Source organism: Ciconia boyciana, chromosome 1, assembly GCF_034638445.1.
Source record: "Ciconia boyciana chromosome 1, ASM3463844v1, whole genome shotgun sequence".
Lineage (NCBI taxonomy): Eukaryota > Metazoa > Chordata > Aves > Ciconiiformes > Ciconiidae > Ciconia > Ciconia boyciana.
In genome coordinates, this window is record NC_132934.1 from 124,948,247 (window position 1) to 124,970,860 (window position 22,614).

At 36.9% G+C, this 22,614-nt stretch overlaps 1 protein-coding gene across 2 annotated transcripts in view; it reads right to left on the bottom strand.

The window, feature by feature from the left end:
- Positions 1-22,614, bottom strand: part of USP9X (ubiquitin specific peptidase 9 X-linked) — a 107,628-nt gene that overhangs the window by 74,969 nt on the left and 10,045 nt on the right. For both annotated transcript variants that reach the window (XM_072848101.1, XM_072848090.1), the window contains exons 2-4: positions 6,287-6,540; positions 4,229-4,374; positions 3,826-3,905 (exon numbers count right to left, since the gene is read on the bottom strand). In XM_072848101.1, the coding sequence (XP_072704202.1) occupies positions 3,826-3,905; positions 4,229-4,374; positions 6,287-6,382 (322 nt within the window). In that variant the 5' untranslated portion in view covers positions 6,383-6,540. The remainder of the gene's footprint in view (positions 1-3,825; positions 3,906-4,228; positions 4,375-6,286; positions 6,541-22,614) is intronic.

Consider the following 22,614-nt stretch of genomic DNA (forward strand, 5'->3'; position numbering starts at 1 on the left):
CTGCAATTAGGGGACTAGAGGAAGAACAGAGGGCCATTTGATTTCTGTACCTGCATCTGTACCTGCGCTTAAAAGCGGTCAATTTGCCAGATAAACCATGCAGAGTGTATTAACCCTGCCATAAGAGCAGAAACACTCTGGGTCCACAAAACTTGTCAGTCCCTGAACAAACTCTGATGCATCTGAAGGGTATTCAACAGTACAGGGTTGGAGCACCAAGGCCCCAAGCAAAATCACCCAGCTCTTCTTCTCCAGGACTTTGGATTACACAACTTTGTAGCTGCAAGCCCAGAGCAGAGGTGGCTCCATACACTGGTGTGGCGCTGTGCAAGTGAAGCCTCCCCAGACCTGGAGCCTCAGGAAGTGCAGCACAGAAACCTGTCAGCAGCTTGGTAAGGGCTGGCTCAGACCCTGTAGAACTGACAGTGATCTGGAGCTAATAAGCTCTAGGGAAACACACACTTGCCCACGGGCACAATGGCTACACATGGCACTTACAGATTCTGGCAGACTTTCAATAACTCTTAATCATCAGGAACATGAGAGTCCCTCTACACCAAGACACTGCACTGGCCCTGCTGTAGTTCATTTCACTGAATTGGTTCTAGCCCAAATACACGGCTAAGAAACGTTGGAACATGACAACACAAATATGATGTCCTTGCTTTAGATAGAAGGCTAAAAAGAACCATTTAAAGAAAATGCAGAAGATACAGCTTCAGTAAGGAAATCAAGAGTGGTCCCACAGAAATGCAGATGGATCATGCAGAGAGATGGTCTTTAGAGAGGATGCTGGGAACAGCTCCCATTATTGGGCTGCCTAGATTTCAGATGCACATGTGCTCATGCACACACACTTTTTTTCATTTGTTTGGTTTTTGTTTTGAGGCTCTAGGGCCTGCCTCTCTACTCTTTCCCACTCTGTAAGCCTTTGTAATTCATCAAAAACAAAGATTTGGGATCAAGGTTGAAGGTTTAAGTTGTGCAGTGAAATCTCATTTCAGTTTAAGTAAGCTACAAACTCTAAAAGTTGCCTTGCATCTTGCTTGTGTGTGTCACATCGGAAAGTTTTGGCAGCATGTTAAAAATTGAATGTAAACATTAGAAGCAAGAAAATCCACAACAAAGGCAGAGCAGTGCACAGTTGTTGAGGGGATTTTGAAAGAAAAAGTGGAGCACATTCTAGCCTATAAAAAAACAAAAACGTTAAAAAAAAAGGGGTCTTTTTTCTTTTAAATTTATAGCATACAACTCACTATGACATTTATTTCTGGAGCCAATCTCATTACTTGAAACACTTCGTAAGTATTCCAGAATTATTGTGAAGATAAACATCAGTCTTGCTATTAAACACTATTTTTCAAATAGGTTTTATTCTATTAGCAAGTAACTCCAGCCTATCATTTGATAGTCTCATGGCTTGCTTGATGAAGAATAATACATTGATGCCTACACATAAAAAGATAATCTTCCACAAATAAATGCATCTGCCAGGAATAATGCAAGTCACAGTCTCGACAGGATTCATACTACTCTGTCAAATTTGCTCCTTGCACTTGAAGGTAGTAATGATGACATTTAATTCTTGTGAGTACTTTCAGTTCAGTTATGTCCCTTTCAATTTCAGGTCCTGAAAAGATTTAAAGAGGATGCAAATATCACTCTTATTTTATAGACAGGGTCACAAAGACAGCAGTTACCCCTGAGTCACTCCAGAATGCCAATGCCAATGGCCACTGGCAATGTTAGGTATAAAAGCTACTTAAGAACCTAACCACTAGAAAATGGTGCTTGATAAAAAAAAATTTAGTGGGCTCTTTTTAGGTTTTGTTGAGTCTAAATGAGTTACAGACTGCAATATAAAATTTATGTAATTCAACAGCTGGTTATTTTTCAATTTCTCCTTTCAGTTCTTCTCTTTTGAAACAGAACTCAGATTAAGAAAAATGCCCATGGATAGGTAGCAAGGTGTCCAATTTTAGCTCTTACCAAGATAATGGAACACATTTTCGATCTATTAAAAAACTTACACAACCGAATCATTTATATTACTTCTCTCTATATACACAGCACTGAAACAGTGTCTGCCAAGTTTTGAGCTACCCTACCAGTTACACCAAGTGAGCACCCTATCATATTCCTTGAGCACTGAAAGTTATTTAAAAAAGACCATCTTAGCCATCACGTAACTTCAAGTAGCAAGGAAAAAAAAAAAATCTAGTAACTGTAAAGATAACACAGTTGAACAACTACTTTTAACAGCTTTCCTTGTTTTCTTAGCCAATAATCCTTGTGTATGTACACACATAGGAATTCATGTAGAGGGCAAGAGGAAGAATAATTAAACAGCAATGCAGAAGCCCTTTTCAGAATTGGACATCAACAACTTCATAAAAATCAAAGTGCATAAAGCATATGAATAGATTTCCAGTTTTTCACAACTTCAAGAAGAAAAAGAGAAGACTTTTTGTTTGGGAACTTTCAACTAAGTCTGATGCTTTGGAGAAGTACGTTGAAGTTAGGAGTAGCCAAAAATCTCATTCTGCTCTTATTACTTCATTGCACTGACAGTTTTTTGGTTTTGTTTTGTTTTTTAAAGATGACTTAACAGCTGGCAGTGCATACATCTCCTCTCTCACAAATCACAAGCAGAGAATTTCTTTTTACTGCACTTTTCCAACAGCCCAGACACATAGATGGCTGCATTTTCTTTCCATAAGTTGGCATTTCTTTTGCTCCCAAACAGATGCAATCATTTGAAAATTCTACACTCACCTCAGGACTCCTGCCAGACCTAGCTACATGCAAAGAAGCCAATTCCAAGCACAACTACGGCTGATAAATCAGTGTTGGCAACATGTCATTATCCTATTTTGGATCACAAGGGTGCACCCTAACTTTTGTTTCTCCGGAGAGTGCTCCAAAGCAAAAAAGACTTAGAGAAAACAATCAGGATAACCCAGAATATCATGAGCACAATCAGCTTTTTGTTCTTAAAACTGCCTAAGAATAACCTTTATTAACATGGAAATGAAGTTGTCCTGGTCCAGCTATGCAAAAGTAAGGAACGGGCACTTTGTTTGTCACTATATTTAAAATACAACTAGCTGATAAGTGTAGATCTCCTAGAAAAATATTTTGATCTGATTTCTGGTATTACTCAAGTACTGGGACAACAAATACTGACCGAAACAGAAGACCAAAGCAACTTTCCAGGAGAACAGAACTTTCCAGAACACATGACGAACTTGTCAATCTGACTAGTACAATTTAGCAAACACATACACGGTCCTGATACGGAACTCTCCTACTTCCAAGCAAGTCAGACACAGCAAGCAATATGATAGAATTATTAGTCTAAGTCATGCTGTTGAAAAGTCTAACTTTTCTCTAATATTCTCAAAAGTATGCATGTGCCAGATTTGAACAAAAATTTACGGCAAGACATTTGGAAAGCCAGATTAGTAACTTATTTTTAAAAACTAGAATTCTTTGAGTTTCAGTATCTGTTATAAAGACCAAACCCACTAGGTCCGATATCAAAGTGAATACAGAAAACAGGTAGGACAGGAATGACAAGGTATTTATTGCTGTGAGCTTATTCAACTTCCCTACTCATGCTAAGGCACCTAATTTCTAACTACATTGATGGCTTTCTAAAATTTCTGATTTACGAAGGTTCTGCATACCACTCTGACACAACCTTCAGGACCAAGATTGTAATAGAAATAATTAAGAATTTTTAAGCCTCCACCAGGGATTCAAAAGAACAAGAAAAGACTTTACACACTGGCTCAATAATCATTAATTGTCTTTTCAGCTTACCTTTTTTACTTAGGTCGATAGCAGCTTCTAGAAGAACTTCTAATTCCCCTTTCGGCAATACAGGAACAACCCATCGAGGCCTATATTCAAAAACAAAACAACAACCCCCCCCCCCCTGTATTTCAGTTGTGCTTCTTAAAAATCAAGAATCCTTGCCCCTTTGTAATGCTTTTAATATAGGGTAAGAATATACATTTTCAAAGGCCCTGATGAGCACTCCATTAAAAAAAAACAAACCCAAAAAACAAACTCTGATTTGAGCCTCTTTCTATTTATAACTCTAACCCAATAAAAAAAAAGTATTTCAAGAAATCCAGTGAAACAAAGATGCAAGAATCCTGATTCCACTATCAAGATATTTGCACAAATAATCTACACCCTCTGAAAAAAAGTGTGAAAATACCTGTTGATCATGTCATCCAATTTTGCCAGGTCTGTGTGTGGAAATGCAGGCTCCTCATCTTCAAGCTGTGGTGGAGCATCTCCTTGGCCCTGCTCATCAGGCGGGGTAGCTGGGGAGTTCTCATTGGAAGAATCAGGTGAAGAAGTCTAAAATTGGTATGGAAAATACTTCAAATACTGCCTGCAGTTACATGCCACTTATTTTGGCATTTTTCCTTCACATTGTGTTTCAAACAATCACTTGAAGTAAGTACCCATCATCATAAAATATAATAAAATCATTTGGTTTCAGATTTATTAACAAAAACTAGAGCATAGAATGCGATACATACTTTCTATCTCAACAGTTTAAAACTTAAGCTACTCTCCCAGTGAGGAAAGTGGGGGATTTTTTTGTAACAGACCACTACTTTCAGCAGACCACCTATCTAGAAGGTGAAAATAATGACTATAGGGATGCTCCAGTTTTTACAAATCTTCTGCAGAAAAGATAACTATTTTAGGTAGAAAGACAAACTTCAGGACCAGCACAGAAGAAAACGATCAAGAAAAACATTTTCTAAAAGAGTTTGCTAAAAATGAGTAACACACTACTACAGCTGGCTACTAACCAACCTCCAAGAACATGATTAGTTAAGCCCATTTTGATGGGCCATGCAAAATACAATGCATTTTGTAGATGCATGATTGTTCGTATATAGAAGTAGTATGAATTGACAATAATAACGATTCAAATTAGAACAGCAATATTTAGGAGGACAAGGGAGGACCAAAACCCCAAGAACATTTTTCACATGTTGTACTGCATCTGGTTGGCATGGAGTTAATTTTCTTCACAGCACCCTGTATAGTGCCGGGTTTTGGATTTGTGACCAAAACAGTACTGATAACACACCAGCGTTTTGGCTGTTGCTGAATAGTGCTTGCACAGAATTCAAGGCCTTGTGTTTCTCACTTTGCCCCCCAGCAGTAAGTAGGCTGGGGGTGGACAAGAGGCTGGGAGGGGACACAGCCAAGACAGCTGACCTGAAATGACCAAAGAGATACTCCATACCATATAGTGTCACACTTGGCAATAAAACAGGGCGGGAGGTTTTTTTCCAAGGTAGCTGTTGTGTGGGGACTAGCTGGGCATCCATCAGCTGGTGGTGAGTGACTGTTTGCATCACTTGTTTCCCCCCCTACCCCTTCACTCATTAAATTGCCTTTATCTCAACCCATACGATTACTCACCTTTCCCTTCTGATTCTCTCCTCCATCCCACTGAGACGGAGGGAGTGAGCGATGGGCTGGGGGCTTACCTGGCAGCCAAGGTCAGCCCACCACATGTGTTCCAAAGAACAATTCATTCTCAGGAAGTAACAACCATTAAACCTTATGGTATTAAACAAATATTATCTTCATACTGAATTAAATGACTAAGTGTGGCTTTTCTTTTAAATGGTTTGGCTGCATTCTTTAAAAGCATCTTTTCTAGTATTTTTTCCCCCAACAAAATAGAATCACCCCATTATGATACAGTATTTGAAAGTTTTTGCTTGTCCTTTGATAGCAGGATAACCTGTTCAACAGAAACATGCTAAGTTGTTCAGGAAGTCTAGTACAATGAACGGAGATGTAGATGAAGCTGGTCTTAAAGAGCTAATACACACTTGTAAGCTGTTTTATCCAAAAAGTGCTTTTGCAGAACTGCGCATAAACTGAACTCACAGAGAATAGTTTTACCAATCTGTGGTATGTAAGTCTACAATGCAGTTCTGATGAAGCTTCCGATATTATTCCAAGAAGGCTTCTTATCCAAAATACATATGCTTGAAAGAACTATGCCACTGCTTGAAAAGGGAGCATCTTTTGCAATGCAGTGCTCCCTAACTGTATCTATTTTGCCAATAGCACCGCCTTCATCTCTCAAAATCTTTTTGTACTTCCAGACACACGCAAAAAAATACCTAACTTAACCAGACATCTCTAGGAATATACAAGCTCAAATAATTCAGAAACACTATTTCTAAACAACTAACCCTTTTATTTTTAGACAACTTGATTGTTAATATCATACCTGATTCTGCTGGAGGGGAGGCTGGGACTGTCCATCAGGAGCCTGGCCCTGGCTATCATTCCCTCCTACCGGAGAGCCACGAGTCGTGGCTGTCATACTCGACACAGGGCAGATCTTTGCAATTTTGTCTGCTTATGTAGTTGTTGTGAGAGAAGAAATTATAGTCCACTTAGTAAAGTTGAAGTACCAGCATATGCTTGCCTTAAAAAGCTCCAACTCAAGAACATGCCATCTTGCAGAGACCATTGCATAACCTGAAAAAAAAAAAAAAGACAATATCCTATATTGACACATGCATGTAGAAGTAATCTGTACCTGGAAAAGAACACTACAAAAACAAATACGCTGCTATAGAGAACCTTTCGTTTTATACTTAGTATTTATTTTTATTGAGTACAACTGACATCAGAAGAAGGTAACATTTGAAATATTTAACATGATTTTAATGTTCTAAGTAAAATTTACATTGTTAATTACCTCTATACCACTGAGAAACTGACACACATCCAAAATGCAGCAGCTCTTTACTCTGACTCTGTGGTGCTTGAATTGCTACAGTAGATTTTCAATTTGAATTCAAGGCGCTGATCAAGGTCTATGTATAAATGGCCTGGTTAAGAGCATAAACAGCCAAATTTGTCATCTTTTCCGATACTCTTCTCCTGACACTAACTGCAGATGTCTGAGAGGGAGCTAGAGACTGATTCTACCCCAGCTAAGACTAATAGAGACCCTGCAGCCAAACTTCTTCTCATTAGCACATCAGTATTTACCCAGGGCATTTGACCTGTATTCCCTTCTTCCAGCATGTGCCTATGAAAGCCTGAGTCCACTGGCCTTTCAGGCCCACTACAAAGCCCATCACACCCCCACCAACTGTTTCAGTGGATTGTATGAAGAAAATTCTGACATCAGATTTATTTGTCGATCCTGTAATCATGATATACTAACAGTTCAATAATCACTATGTATTTCAACTTCATTGTGTTAAATACAGAAATAAAAAAATACATTAAGTTGTAACAGCAATTCCACTCTATATCACAGGGCACTGTATAACCACAGAAGGCACAGCATAATTTTCCAGAGCAACTCAGACTTCCAAGCACCACATAAACCAACAACAGTACTCAAAGTTCAAAAGCCAAGTAGGGTGGTAGAAAGAATTGTATGAGCTTTCAGCAAGATTCATCCGGCAGTGCTGAGTTCCTGATTCAATCAGCAAAAGCTTCAAGTTAATGAGTTAGAATGAAATTTCTGCTCTAACACTATGCATATTTGCGTTTTATTATGACGTCTCATCTCAAATTAATTTTCAATGCTATCTTTCTCCAAGACACTTTAAAATCCTTTCCTAAATTGTGCAAAGTTGCAAGCCGTTACATATACAATAAAAATTTTGACTGAATACACTCAGTCTCCAATATTAACAGCACCAACAGCCCAGTCTCCAATATTAACAGCACCAACAAATTTAGAGATCTCTAATATTGTCACTAAAATAACGTTCACTTTTGAACAAAACTGTATTATTTGAATACAGTCAATTGTAATCCATTCCCACCCTTCAGAATTCATATTCATAGGGCTTAGTAAGCCCGCTAAGTCCAGAACAAAGGCATTACCAACTCAAATTTTCTTTAGGAAGAAACTGTTTTTTTAAATGCAATTTTAAAAATGAACTTAACTGGTGCTCTTTTTTAAATGCCATCCTGAGTATTTAATTGTTTTCTATTGACCTTTAGAAAGATCACTAGGTAGAAAGTATTAGCAAGACTAAGTTTCCTGCCATATATATCTATATATACACACATACACACATATATATATATATGCATATACACACACACACTCTGCAGTCTACTGCAGTTCACGCAGTCAGTTCCCCTGTACTACCCGATTGAGGCTTCTAGGTACTTACATAAACCAATGAAATCAAACTTCTGCCAACTTACATTGTACTTTTCAACAGCCCTAAGCCAACTACCACCACAATAAACCTTCCTTAATCACCACCATTCTTCCTTAACAGGTCTCGTTCACAATACAGCCACACAAAAACTGTGCTGGCACAAGGAGTGAGGTAGCAAAGAAGCAGGAAAAGGGTGAAACAGCTCCTTTCAGCAGCAATCCTGGTCTAGGTTGGCTTAAATTGCAGAAAGAAGTGACCACTGACAGCTGTGGTTCCACAATAACTCACATCAAGTGCAAGCTGCTTCAATCTCATCTCTTTTGTATTCTAATGCTTTTGGCTGAACTATCATGAAGTGAGCCAGTTCAGAGTACTAAAGGATACAACAACAAACACCACCACCACCCCCAACTTACAAAGACTGTGATTATTTTTCAGTTTCTTTAATTACCAGAACTAGTGTACAGCAAGGCTAGAGAGTACCCATCCTAATGCCAGACAGGGAGCCAGGACAGAACTGCAGCTCTCCTGTTAGACTGACTTACACTAGTGTGGATTTACTCTCAGATTTTGCCTCTGTGCTTAGATGAAGGGTCTGAGCAAAGCATTCTTGTAAATTCCTTTCTGCTCAAGGCAAGTGACATAATTTAACTAGGATACACAAGAAAATTTACTACTGAAATAACCAACTTTTTCAAAATCTTGTAAATTCAGAGTAAAACAATCTGTGCAATAAAAATATACAGAATTTTGTAGACACTAGTAAATACAGAACATTTACATAAAGGACTAATGTATCTTTTTCTTCCTCTTATTTAGTGACTGTTTGCTTAAGACAGTCACTAAATTTGCTTATCACGATACTCTATGTATATTACTTAAATTACATTCCCAGAAAAGTGCATTTCAGGGCCTCCAGAGAAGTTCACTTGGCTTGGCCATGTGCATAAGACAAGGACAACTTCTTAAGTGAGTTCATTACTTCTCCCTGCCCATTTGTGTGATGTTCTCAGAGATACAAAAGTAACTTCAAGTTATGCTGCAGCTAACTAAAAACACCCCATCTCCAGTAAATGGTCTGATTAGTTCTTGTAGTATCTGCATATTCTAAATTGCAAGGATATCCTTGTTCAGGTATTTTCGCTCTAATTACAGAGTATACAAACATATTTTTGTAAGCACAAATCATCATCCAATTTATGCATTTTAAACAATATTAGAAGGCAGTAATTTACCGTCCTGTTTTCAGCCACTGATTTAACGATTGATGTTTTAGAGAAAACATCAAACTGCATGCCCACAGAGAACGCGCTACTGCTTTAATCTCTCTAGAACTGGTTAACCATGAAATTCTGAATTTCCATCACTTCTTTAATTCAGACTATTCAACTTCAATTTTTTAGAGTTAAAACTCACCAGGGCACAGTTTGGCTCAGCTCAAGAATAGCCTTTACATTTATTTGTAATTAATTTGATTATTTATAAACAAATGTAAACTGATGCAGCGACAACTTGGTTTTGAGTATGCAGACAGCCCAACAGAAACAATTCAAACTGCCTGTATCCAGCTGAATTCTAATGGAGACTCTATGTTTATTTTTATATACATCTGATTTCTACTATATTTGATTTTGGATTCAGCACACTAAGCCATGTTAAAAAAAAAAAAATCATCACCTTTACCCAAAGTTTTGAATTAATGTTTTGATACACTGTCAAGATGGAGACAGACGCCTATTAAACAACAAACTAACTACTCCATTGTTAATCAAGCGATGTATGAGGCTACGAAGACTGAGTCAAATGAATCCCACTGACATTTGCTTTTGATTGCCAACTGAGCAAATTCCAATTTGCCATGCTTTTGCCATCTCCTTATGTCACCTTGATTCACCACTAAATTGTAAGTGGAAGTCAGCTTTTGCTTCACCTGACTCCTTGTAATTTTAGTAACACCAGGAAAAGACAAGTATCATTTTTTTGACTTCGCATGCTCCCCATTTAGAAGACGCCACCCGCTGCAAGCAGCATTCCAACAGAGCACCAGCAGACTGCGCAGAGGACGCCGGACATGGCACTGCCCTCCAGGAGGGGCCTCTGCTTCCAGGCTCAAGCGTTCAGTACAGCTGCACATTTGAGCTTCACCTCAGCTTCCACAGCCAGCAACCTCACACCTGTGTGGCAGAATAGGTTAATTTTGTTTGGGGAAGAAAAGAAATCAAGCACCTTTTCAAAAGCCAGGAAAAAACGTCAGATGCAGGTTCCTGGGTAAGTGCTAGATAAGAAGCAAATATGTACATATTACTCTGTTACAGGATAACATGTAACAGCAAATAGGAAGGATGGCATTTTAGCATATAATGATCAAGGAACATACATCATTTTCTAATACAGTTGACTTCTAGAACAGCTTTCATCTGAGTTTCTCAGTCATCTCCTCAAAAGCAACTGAAATACCCCAATACATACAGCCTTTCTCCTAAATTAGCTACTTATAATATAGAGTCTCAGAAAAAAGCAAATGCAAGGTGACAGATGACAGCAGCAGACCTCAAAATACAATCTATTATTCATGTTCACTACCTAAGCCCTATCTAGGGACACAGACCCATTTTTCCTTTATTTAAAGTTTCCTGGTTATATACAAGTGAGGATATATGCCACAAAGTCTCCTTTGCAGTGTGGTAACAATGTACGCCAGGATACTAGCCTACTCAACATGTAAAAACAGAGCTTTCTAAAAATCATACAACTATGCTAATAAAAAAATAAAATTATTTCTTCTCCAGCATTATTTATAGAATTACATTCCTATCTTAACAGGATTTCAGAGTAGATGTGCTTTTTCATCTAAGTGCTGTATGGGAAAAAAAAGCTTAACTGCAGCAATACAAATTTTAGGTTGAAAGGTATCACAGATTTGTTTCATATAGAATTCTGGGAAGAGCCTTCTCAAAATCCTAATAAATACTGACTCATCACAATGGTTATGATGTGATTCTAGTCTAAAAATTCTAGATTTAAGAATCTAACCTTCTACCCTATTCTTTCATTTCAATCAAAACGCCTTCTCATCTAGAAACACCTCCCCCAAAACTGTAACACTGACCTAATTCAGTAGTTACAATTTATACACACCCCCACACATTTATCATTTCCTTTCTTCTCTGTGCCTTGTTTCTTTCAGGAAGGAGGAAATTACTTATATAATCAGAATAGAAAACTGGTGGTCCCAGCAATTTGCTCACTAACACTGACATGCACTAAAATTGAAATGTATGCAATAATTAATGAAAAACTTGTAATTAAGCTCCTATTCAGTAGAGCAAGAAGTGTCTAATTTTCAATCTTTAAAAATTACCTGATAAGCAGCAATCAGAGAAAAAGTTATTTCAAATAGTTTATATTACAATTACTTTAGATTCCTTCTCCTAGTAAAGGAGTGCACATGGGACTTAGTCAACTGCATCAGGCTCCAGCACATTATTTCAAAGCAATAAATTTTTAAGTGATACAGTAAAAGACAGATTTTGAGTAACTGTAATTGTTATGAACTAAAACTATTCTCACTGAAAAATAGGTTACTTGAAGTAACCTCTTTCATTGATCTTTCCACATCATACATCTGAAATTAAGACATTTGGCAGCATAAGTTTCTGGAACATCGGGAACATCCATGCAAATGTACAATTCTATTTGCCCTCAATATCATATGATGAAATAAAGAGGGATGTCCTGAAACGTATTTCAGTTCCTTCAGGATTTTTTTTTTTTTAAACTTCAAAGCTTAGCGTTGAGACTAAGTGTAGCTAAGCTACACTTATTTAATGGTATGCAACTTCACTTCATACAAAATGCTCCTACACCTACCATTTACATTAATTTAAGCAAGCAGTAAAAGCACAGAAAGTGAACTTCCAAAAGAAAGCATCACCACTTATTGTCAGGTCAAGGGCAAAGCAGAGGGACCACAACTCTCAACCCCATAAATATGGTCTCAAAGGAGTCATCTAAACACATTCAGATCTTCAAGTACCAGCTACACAGCATTCTATGCTGAAGAGACTGCAGAGGAATGCTGCAGAAAACACTAGTTTTAAGCAATGATGTTTCCTCCTCCTTCAGCAACAGATTTTAATATTATCTGTATTACAGACTTACAGGTATGACAGTCTGATCCTATTGTCTTCTGCCCATATTTTAAAGCACTGGGGAACTTATGCAGAGGTCTGGTTGAAAAACTTACAGTTCTGAAGATATTCAAAGATCAAAGCCTTAATGTGAATGAGGTTTGGGGAAAACAAAGTTCAACAACCTCAAAGAAATGAAAATGCCATATTTACACACTGTGTTAAGAGAACTAAAATACTCATATATGTGGCATAATTCAAGAACAGGGATAGAGAATTCAGTATTTCTCCTATCACTATTAAAAAAACCAAAATGAAACAAAAAAACAACCCAAACCCAAAACCAAACAGCTAGACATAGAAGGCTTAAAAAGAGCAATTTTTTTTTAATATAGCTCTGTTACAGCAAAACCACATGGATTATTTAATATTTGGGGAAAAAAAAAATTCCAAACAGAAAACTGGACAATGGTACTGGTTTCTCACGTAACTGGACTTGAGACATACTGATGAAAAGCAGAATTTGACTACATTTAACTGTTTCTGGTGTAACAGGTAGCCTAATCTTATGGTTCTCAGATTCCCTTTTCAGGTGATTAGAAGTAAAGTCTCTCCTCGGGCTTCTCTGACTAAAGCTGACCCCCTTCCCTAAAAAGTTTTTCCAGTCTCCATATGAAATTCTCATTGAACTGCCAAGCTTGGAGACCAAGAAATTCTAACCAAAGCAAACTGTATTCAAGCTAAGGCTGAGAACTCAGTATTTAGCCCTCCATGTTAAGGCAACAAAACTGATGTACTCAAAACATATTAACTTCTTGTTTCCACATGGAATAACTTCCCAAAAGACTTAAAAAAAACCCAAGGAAATCCTTTACACCACTCAAAGGACTGTCTTACTTCAAGGCAATAATTGATGAAGGTCAGGCCCTGAAAGGGAATTGGACAGCAGCAACAAGACATTCACTTGCCAATAATTCTTGGGGCATTTAATGGTTAGATAGTTTACCACTGGCTACTTAAGGTACATGATGCTTCTTCCCAGATAACATAAGAGGTCAGGTCTTCAGATCATACACTTAGTTCTGGCTACCAAACAGAAAAGTCAATTTCAGTTCCTGTTCTGAAGGAGGAAAGTTTTACTCATGTGACAGTAAATAGAGAAGAATGCCAAAAACACAGCACCAAGCAAGCAAGCAAGCAGTCAATGCCTTACATACAAAACCAGCAAATGTTAAGACAAGTAATCGTGTTCCCTTCAGTAAGCTGTGGCCTTGCTGCCGTGCTTTTCTGTAGGCATACGTTTCAGGCTGCTGTCATGGACAGAGCACTGAGCAAGACTGGGCCTCCCACCCAGTACAACCATTCCTTCACTTTCAGGAGCTTTCAGTGGGAGTAACACTGGTTCAACTGGTATGAAACTGTATCCTCAATGATATTCAATATATCTCAATGACAGAAGGAGGAGGGACATAAAATTTACAGCCCCTGCAATTCTATTATTTAAATTCTTGTTTTAAACATTTCCAAGTGATTAAGAAACTACATTCAAGACACTGATAAGTAGCTAGATAACGTGGGTTTCTGTGCTGGGAGATGAGAATTTTGGTCACGACAGTAAAACAAACCAGACTTTCCAAGAACAGAATGAAGTCAAGCAAATAAAAAAAGCACCAGTAAATGCATGCACTATAACTTGAGAAAAGCAAACTTAGTAAGTCACTTCAACCTGGAAAATGCTAACATCTATTTTAAACGTTGCTTAAATGTTTTGAACTCTGACTTTCGCTTACTATGCAGGCTTTTTCTTGAATTCACAATGAACATGCAAAGAAGCGGGCAAGACTTCCTTTCACCCTAAAAGAACGAGCTACAACAGGAAACAACCTCAAAACTAAAATAAAAATAATAAAAAAATCAGACCTAAGAACTTTAGCATGTATGTTTGTTTCAGACAGAGTCAGATTCAATCTCATGCTGCTAAGCAACACAATGCTATACTTTTTTCCAATTACGCTACAGTTTATTTATGCAGGAGGCTGCCCTTCTGCAATCCAAAAAATGTGTTCTTGGCAATATAGCCAATTAGGATTGAGTTGATATTGTGGGTCCAACTGCAACCTTAGCCCTTTACAGGCAGCAGTAGAACACTATAAGCAAGGACAAATCATGGTTTAATGTTTACATTAAGTAATGTTCTAAATTAAAAGGAATACACACATTTGCAGCTGATACTCTATCATCTATGGAGTAATCATTATTATAGCATGTGTACTTATCACTACTTCAAGAAAATAGTATGTCTAAAGCTTGCACCAAAGACTGATTAAAGGCTCTTGGTTCCTTATCTCTGATTATTAAATCTGTAGTTTGGTCATGGCCATATCAAATACGTCAAGCTGTTTATCCAATTCTAAAATGGATGTAATGGTTACACCTCTCCAAGCTATACAGTTCAAGTGTTCACTGCCCAGAACACTTTTAAGAATCCTGTTTGTTCCTTAAAGCATTAACCCAAGTGCTAATAACTGCCAAGATGTTACGCTATTAGACTTTTTAAAAAAAGATTTAATCTTACTTCATTTTAAAATGGGATAATTAACTTTTAATGTTACTTCATATTCAACTTGACTGCTCTGCCTTTTTGCTACAAGGACCGTTATTATTGGATGCTCAAAAGTCAATGGGAAAAATCAAAACACATTCTCAGTATTACGGGTAGCAAAAAATATAGGCTTAATTTCACTTAAGTAATGAAGGCTTTTCTCAGCAAGACATGAATTTTTACAGCTAAGCATTAGGGAATAGAGGAAATTTTAAAATTTCTGAGCTTCCTACTAGTTGCTGAAGCGCACTACAAAAGAGAAATGAAAAGCTTTGGGAACGTATAGAATGGGATGTATTACAAAGTCTGAAAGAGACAAACAGACCAGACACCTCAGTTTACGCAGTAGTACTCATCTCCATGTTTTCTCTGCATGAGGATGTGCACAATACAGCCTACAATTCCTGTCAATCAATATTCTTCATAAGAGCAGACAGATATAAACTATATTTCTGTACTGGCATTGAAAGTTTTATTTTTTATTAGTTATAACAATATTTAGCAGTGGTTCAGGAAACAACTGGACAGTGATAGCAACAGGTTCAGTTTCCTAGTGGAATGAGTCTTTAAAGCTGTTTCAGGAGAACATACAGGTTTGTATACTAATGCAGGTAGAAAACAACACCTCATTTTTCTTGTACATAAAACTAAATTTAGTTTTGGATAAACATATTGCAATATACTAACAAAACAGAATGATGTATCCCAAAATAATTTTTTTCTTCATGCAATTAATTTAATACATGGTCTCCACATTTATTCTAATTGATTATCCTTATTTTTTAGCTAATATGTATTTCCTAGTACACACATATGATTATTGTTCATAATTAATACATTTAAAACATCCTAGCAACCACCATACAAATCATTAAATAAATGTTAAACATCTCAGCCTCTTCTGCCATGGTATTAAGTAATATTTCTGCTCTGAATCTAAACACAAAAGATGCATCAATGTCATAACAAACAACTCAGTTTCCAATACTTATAATGTAATATATTAAAACAACTTATACTAAATACTTTAAAATCAAAAGATAAGCTACACTCAAGAGTTTTACAATGTGATCAAGAATCCAGAGAAATCTACAGACACAACTTCTACTAGATCAGGAAAAACAGGATATAGTCCAAAATAGCACAGAAAGGAAGGGGAGGAGGAGTAGGGGGAATGGCAAGAAGAAATCAAACTACCATCTCTGGACATAAACCCATTTAGTGAAACTCATAGCCACTAATGCAACTTCATACAGTCTAATAAATAAGATCAATGTAATACTTTTCTTTATGATAGATGTGAAAGATGTTAGAGACTACCTGAATTTCTGTACTGCATTTTTATATGCCTGTCTGATTAAATTTACTGTAAACAAAACAGGTTAAAGAAAAAATCTCCAGTGATTGAAACCAGAATCATTAACACAATTTTAACAAACAGGGACAACACTCCTAGCCAAACCCTTCACATACCAATTCTCAATTCCATACTATTCAATATTACCAATAACACAGACAAAACTATAAAATTACTAATAAATTTTGCACATGGCACACAAACTAATAGGGTGATAAACAATGAGAACATGTCACAGAGTAATCAGGATCATCTGATAAGCTTGGCACAATAAAACATGCACTAACATAGCCAAGTGTCGGGTCATTCGCCTAGAAAAAAAGGATATACAGAAAGCTTGGTATATACTGGGAAACATAACTAGAAGCACGGTTACATTACTAGAAGCACGGTTATTCTAGAAAAGCAACTGCATGTGAACACCACAATTGCATGTTTGTAGCAAGAATAAATCTCAGGACTACTGTCCTTTTAACAGAAGCATATAATTTTGGTCGCAGAACTGATAAGAAACTTGTGAATTACAGCCTTTTACACCTAAAAAAAAAAAAAAGTAGCAACAAAGATACCCTCCACACCAATCAGCTGCCCCAGCGAGATGAGAGTGCCACATGCTGAATCAAATATCTGAACCCATTATAAGACTGGCCACAGGACAGAACACCAGAGACCATCCACTTCCAAAGCAGCCTAGTTGTTCTGGGGTTTCCAACTGCTATTTATCTTATTTCCCTGCAGTAGGGGAATAAAGTTGTCCTTTTAAGACTGCTATTTCTACTCTCTTCAACTTTTGGGCCTATGAAAGGAGAAAATGAACTGAAAAGCCAGCAGGCAACTACTATACAAACTGTATTTGTAACTGACATTTTCTTTTCAAAAAAGCAGTAATTGCAAATCAAGTACATAAACAAAACCAGAAAAAGCAGTGAGGATCTGCCTTTTCCCTACAACTTTTGAGAAGAGGTACACAATTTTCTACACATGACATAATATTTCCTTTTCTGTTCTGAACCCCGAAGTTATAAATATAGTAAGATATTATTTCATGCTAAGAGCTTTTAAGCTGTAGACTTCAAGAACAGAACCAATACATCTAAAATGTATGTTTTGCAAATCTTTGGCTAGTCATGCAAGAAAACATTTCTTGGCTGTTTGAAATAGCACACAGAGCTAAGAAGACCAGCTGATACCACTACCAACTATATATAGCTACACTTTCCATTAAAAATAATGTCCATACACAGAAACCATCTTTAAGCATAACTTTTAAAGCGTAAATGATAAAGAATAATATATTCAGTAACACTATTCTTCATAGCAACTGAGAAGGGAGGATGTTGAATGCATTCCCAGAACACCAGGTAACAAAGCAGTATTTCCATCCATTGCAATTCTCCCACTGAAAGAGGTTAGGAACTGTATCTTCCAACATATGAGGAACTAAGTACCGTGATGTTGTTATGGTTTTGCGTTGGAAATTAAAGCAGACAGCAGATATAAGATACAGACAAATACAGAACTAAATGGGGAGGAAGGTCTAGGTTTGAGACAAAATTAGTAATAGTAGGGTGTAAAAAAATTACTACCAGTTATGCACAGGAAAGAACACCAGTAATTCTTCAGCATTAAAAAACAAAACCAAAAAAGCACTCAGCAAAAGGCTCTTAAAAGGAGTTCAGTCATGCCAGAGAAAGAACAGTAAAGACCATTTTTACCAAAGTCTAGTTTTCTTGAAAGCAAGAACTCAGCAAGAAAGTCAATTCATACAACCCAAGAAGTATACTAGCTTCTACAAGGTAATGTTAAAACAAACAAATCAAATCTGATTTTGTTAACATGTAACCTTTTACGCAACTCCGCTAACATAAGAAAATGGTCTATTGAATTTATGTTTTTGTGTTGAACAGTACCCATTTTTTAAGTACTAAAGCAAATTAAAACAAGGCCAAAAATTTTGTTTGTAAAAAGCTGACAGTCTCACTTTTGTTTCATCTTTGAAAGACGAATGTCATCAATACTACACTTTGCACTAGCTTAAGCCTACTTGACTTTGTGTTTGGACATTATATCATTTCACAGCAAAGAATTGTTTGGGGTTTTTTTTTCCATTTTGTTCAGATTTGCCATAAGAACTATTCAATATTCACATTCTGGTTGACAAAAATAAACAAATGCTGATGCCTACACAGATTTTTTCCTCCAAACTGCAAACTCCAGTTTCTTAACCACTTCAGAAGCTCCTTCAATTCCATCTTTAGGAATGGATATTCCTTTCTTCTTTCATGATCAAATCCTTGGACTTTTAACTTCATAGAAGCTTTGGGTTTTGTATCTGATATTGTGAGAGTAGCAGTGAAACCACTGATACTTATCCAGAACTTTAGTTCTGGAACTTATGCAGGAAGTTTTTAATGGTTATTTTAGGTTGCATTAGATTCTATAATTTCTCTCTAAATCAGGTCCTAAGGTTAACTGGAGAAGAATATGAGTTTTGTAAATTCCAAAAAGCGTCCACAAAATATCTCACTTCTTTTTGGGAGTTGGCTCAAAACCTTAATGATTGTTAAGAACCTTTATCCTCTAGCTCTGCTGACCTTTGAAACTTCTTTGGAAGTTGTCTTCTTTTTTTTGCTGCATGGCTCATGAAGAAACCTCAGATTTTTTTAGCACAGTTTTGTAGATAGGATTGATGAAGCTAAAACTATGAAGTATGTGCCTCCTCCTCCAATTAATAGACTAGAATATTTAAGAATAGAATTATTTTTCAGCTGGAAGGGACCTACAATGATAATCTAGACCACCTGCCTAAGAATTACAGATAACATTAACTGCAGATAAAAATATAAAAACTTAATGAAAAAAGTTTAAATCAAAATGCTCCCTTTGATCTGCCATACTAGAGCAATTTAATACTATTCACAACTTAAATTCTTCCTAGGGAACAGAGCACAAAAGGAAAGAACACTTCAACGTTCCACCCTTAGAAGATCCCGCCAAACTGTACAAATGTCCAAATCATCATTTCTCATGTTCAGTGGCATCCCTAGCCTTGGTTTCCCCTGAGATACATAAATACATCGTGGGTTCTGTTATTTCTGATGAGGTTCATACATTCTACCAGGCTACTGCTGAATGCCTTTTGCTACCTTCATTCTTTCTCAAGTACTTGAAGGGAAGTATAATGGCATCTTCCAGGTTCATTCCACTTGTGGCTTTAAAACATGAAATTATTTATAGTATACTGCACTTAAGGCTTTGTGAAACTCAGCACTATAAATATTTGAAATGTCGTCTAAAGCCATTCAGCCACTGAATTATGGATATTACTACAATGTTATTTCTACATTTTACTTGTGTGCTATTTTTTGTTAAATCATGCTTATACACAGCACCTGATGTATCACCATAGCATGCAGTATCCAATGCCACTACCACATTTATACTATAAAGCTTCTGTTAGAAAAGCGAAGTTTAAAGTTAGCCTGCAAAATCAGGCCGGCCCCTTCTGACTCCCTTCATGTTTTCTATGGAGAATTTAAGTGCTTCTCTAAACTATGTTAAACATTACACTAAAGAAAATTATTGTTTCACTAATAATTATTATTATTAGTCTATACTGCTAATATCCTGTGACATTATCAACACATTATAGAAATTTTCCCTCAAACTATAAAATTAACACAACTTACTGCTTGGTAAATTGCAAATAATTAAAGCATGGTACAGCATCTAAACCAGATCTTAATATGGAAGCATTTTACATTCTTGAATCTTGACAAAATTAACTTTCTGAAACACCCAGATATTTTGAAATGCTTTAAATTCAAATAATCTAAGTATTCCCATTACTGTAGTAGCTTTAGTTTCCCTTTTTTTTTTTTAAACTCTGTTTTTCATGTAATGTTCAATCAGAAAGTACAAACTAAGCACAGGAACTCAAACGCTACCACATCATCATCAAGCATAATTTAAAATGTCTCAAATACAGAAGAAAGTGGTATCAGCATTAAAATTCATGGTTCAATAAGCTTCTTCATAACTTCGTAACTGGAAGTTTAGCCAAACTTCCAACTAGTTTTCAATGTACCAACTGCCTAACTCAGCCTGGAGATTTTTGTACAGTTCCATGCTAGCTACCTGCAACTAAACATTTCTTGTTGCCTTACAACCATTTCAGTCAGAAGAAGATACTTGCTCTGAAAAATCAAGCTTGCACAAGCTCAGTAGAGGTGTTATAAGCTGACAGCTAATTTTTGTTAAGACTGTCTGCCTTAAATGTGCTCCATTCCAACTAAACTCATACAAGCCATCTGCCTAAGCATACTGAATGCTCAATAAATCACTGAAAACGATCTATCTGCTCCAGAGAACTTGTATAACAACTCCCCTTAAAAATCCTGTCCTCTCTGCAGGGAGCTAAGAAGTGGCAACAGGAACGGCAGTTTTGTCTTCTGTCTTAATGCTCCTTCTGCCAACACAACAAAGGCTGTAGTTTGACATAAATGCAAAAAGGTTAATAGCAGAGGAAGTTGGATAGGAACAAGTAAGGAAGACCCTAGAAAGTGTATTAAGAATGAAGCAGGGTTGGGAACAGATTTCCACTATACCCACTCCCCCACAGAACCAAAAAGTTACTCCACTGTCCCAGAAACTTAATATTCCTGTATCTATAAAACCTATCAAAAAGCATGTCATAACCTTCTTTACAGAAAAATGCAGGAGATAATGATCAACTACTACCACATCCTAAGGAGTGAGGATGGGTTTAAAAACTCTGTTGCAGCTCTGTCTGAAAACCAAAAGTCATTCAAAAAAAAACAACCCACCACACAAAAAAAACCAATCCAAAACCCACATATTACTACTAATCTCCCTGCACTGAAAATGGTTAACTGCTAAATCCCATAAACCCCCTTGCTAAAGAGCACCTCCCTTCGATACACAAAATAGACCATAAAGATACCGGTTTTCAGCTGAATCCACCAACAGGCCAAAAGAGACAAGAGGGAATGTCGTAACTTCTTTTTAGGGACAGTGCTTAAACTAACACAAAGTGACAGCGACAGAACTCTCTTAAGGTAGTTTTGCCACCACACTGTGTACGTCTATCTTTTCTGCTTCTATCATTGGAAACTCAGTGAGAAACAGCATCTTACTCCCCAGTAAGAGTATTATATCCTGATAAATTTTAGAACAGCAGTTTCATTGTCTTTCTGCATGTGGACAAGCCTCAGCTGAAGGCACAGCTTCACAGCCTGTTTGAAACCAGCCAAGTCTCCACTGTCACAAGAAGAGAAGGAGGGCGATCTTGCTCGCTTTCATCCTAACCACCTTCTCACCACTAGTATTAGCCCTTACGTCACCACATAGTCAGCCAGACCAAGAAGCCAATCTGGCTGAAAGGTAACTGGGGGAAAGGAATGAAAATTATTTTATTTTTCAGCTGCATCACATGCCATATGAGCACTAACAATGGCACAAAAACCGAGAAGAATACATAACCATGGATAGAACTAACTCTTTCAGCATCAGTGCAAATAAATACCATGAAATACACCCTAAAGAGGAGGAAAAAGGAAGGAAACAGAATATGGATAGTTACAGTTAGCACATATTTAGCTATGATAGAAACCAAGGTTCACATACATTAGAGCAGAGATGAGTCTTGACAACACAGAAGTGTCATAAAGACCAAAATTTTTTTCAAGCATAATGGATATTACAGGGAAATGCACACAGAGAAAGCTGTTTAGTATATGATAAATGCCAGGAATGTCAGTTCATGAACAGCACAAGTTCAGTCATGAAAGAAATATTAAGTAGCCAGAGCAAATAAGGCTAAGTACAAAAAGTCTAAGAAGGTGAAGGCAAAAAACTGTCTTTGCCCTGGGAACTATGATAAAGCCAATGGAATACTTAACAGATCACAGCGAGTCAGAAAAATTAATTTAGCAGTAACACTTTGAATAATTTGACCACAAGTACATAAATCAGTGACAAAGCTACAGCAGGTAATGCATATGATGTAAAACACAGAAGCTGGCAAAAAAATTACTTCTGCCGACAAAAAAAAAAAAGGCCAGAGTGATGACACCATAAACAAGACTGCACGATTCAAATATTATATGGAAATTCAGGTCAAAAAACCTGGAATTAGAGATGACAGAGTATGAGTAACTGAGTACAACAGCTGTATCCACTGTGAGAGTCAGTCTTAGTACTTTTTAGCAAAAGAAATTTTCATATAACAAAATTTTGTGTCTTTGTGACACACGCAGACAGAACATGCTCTCTAAACTTGTCAAAGGCTCAATTTTTTGTCTTTCT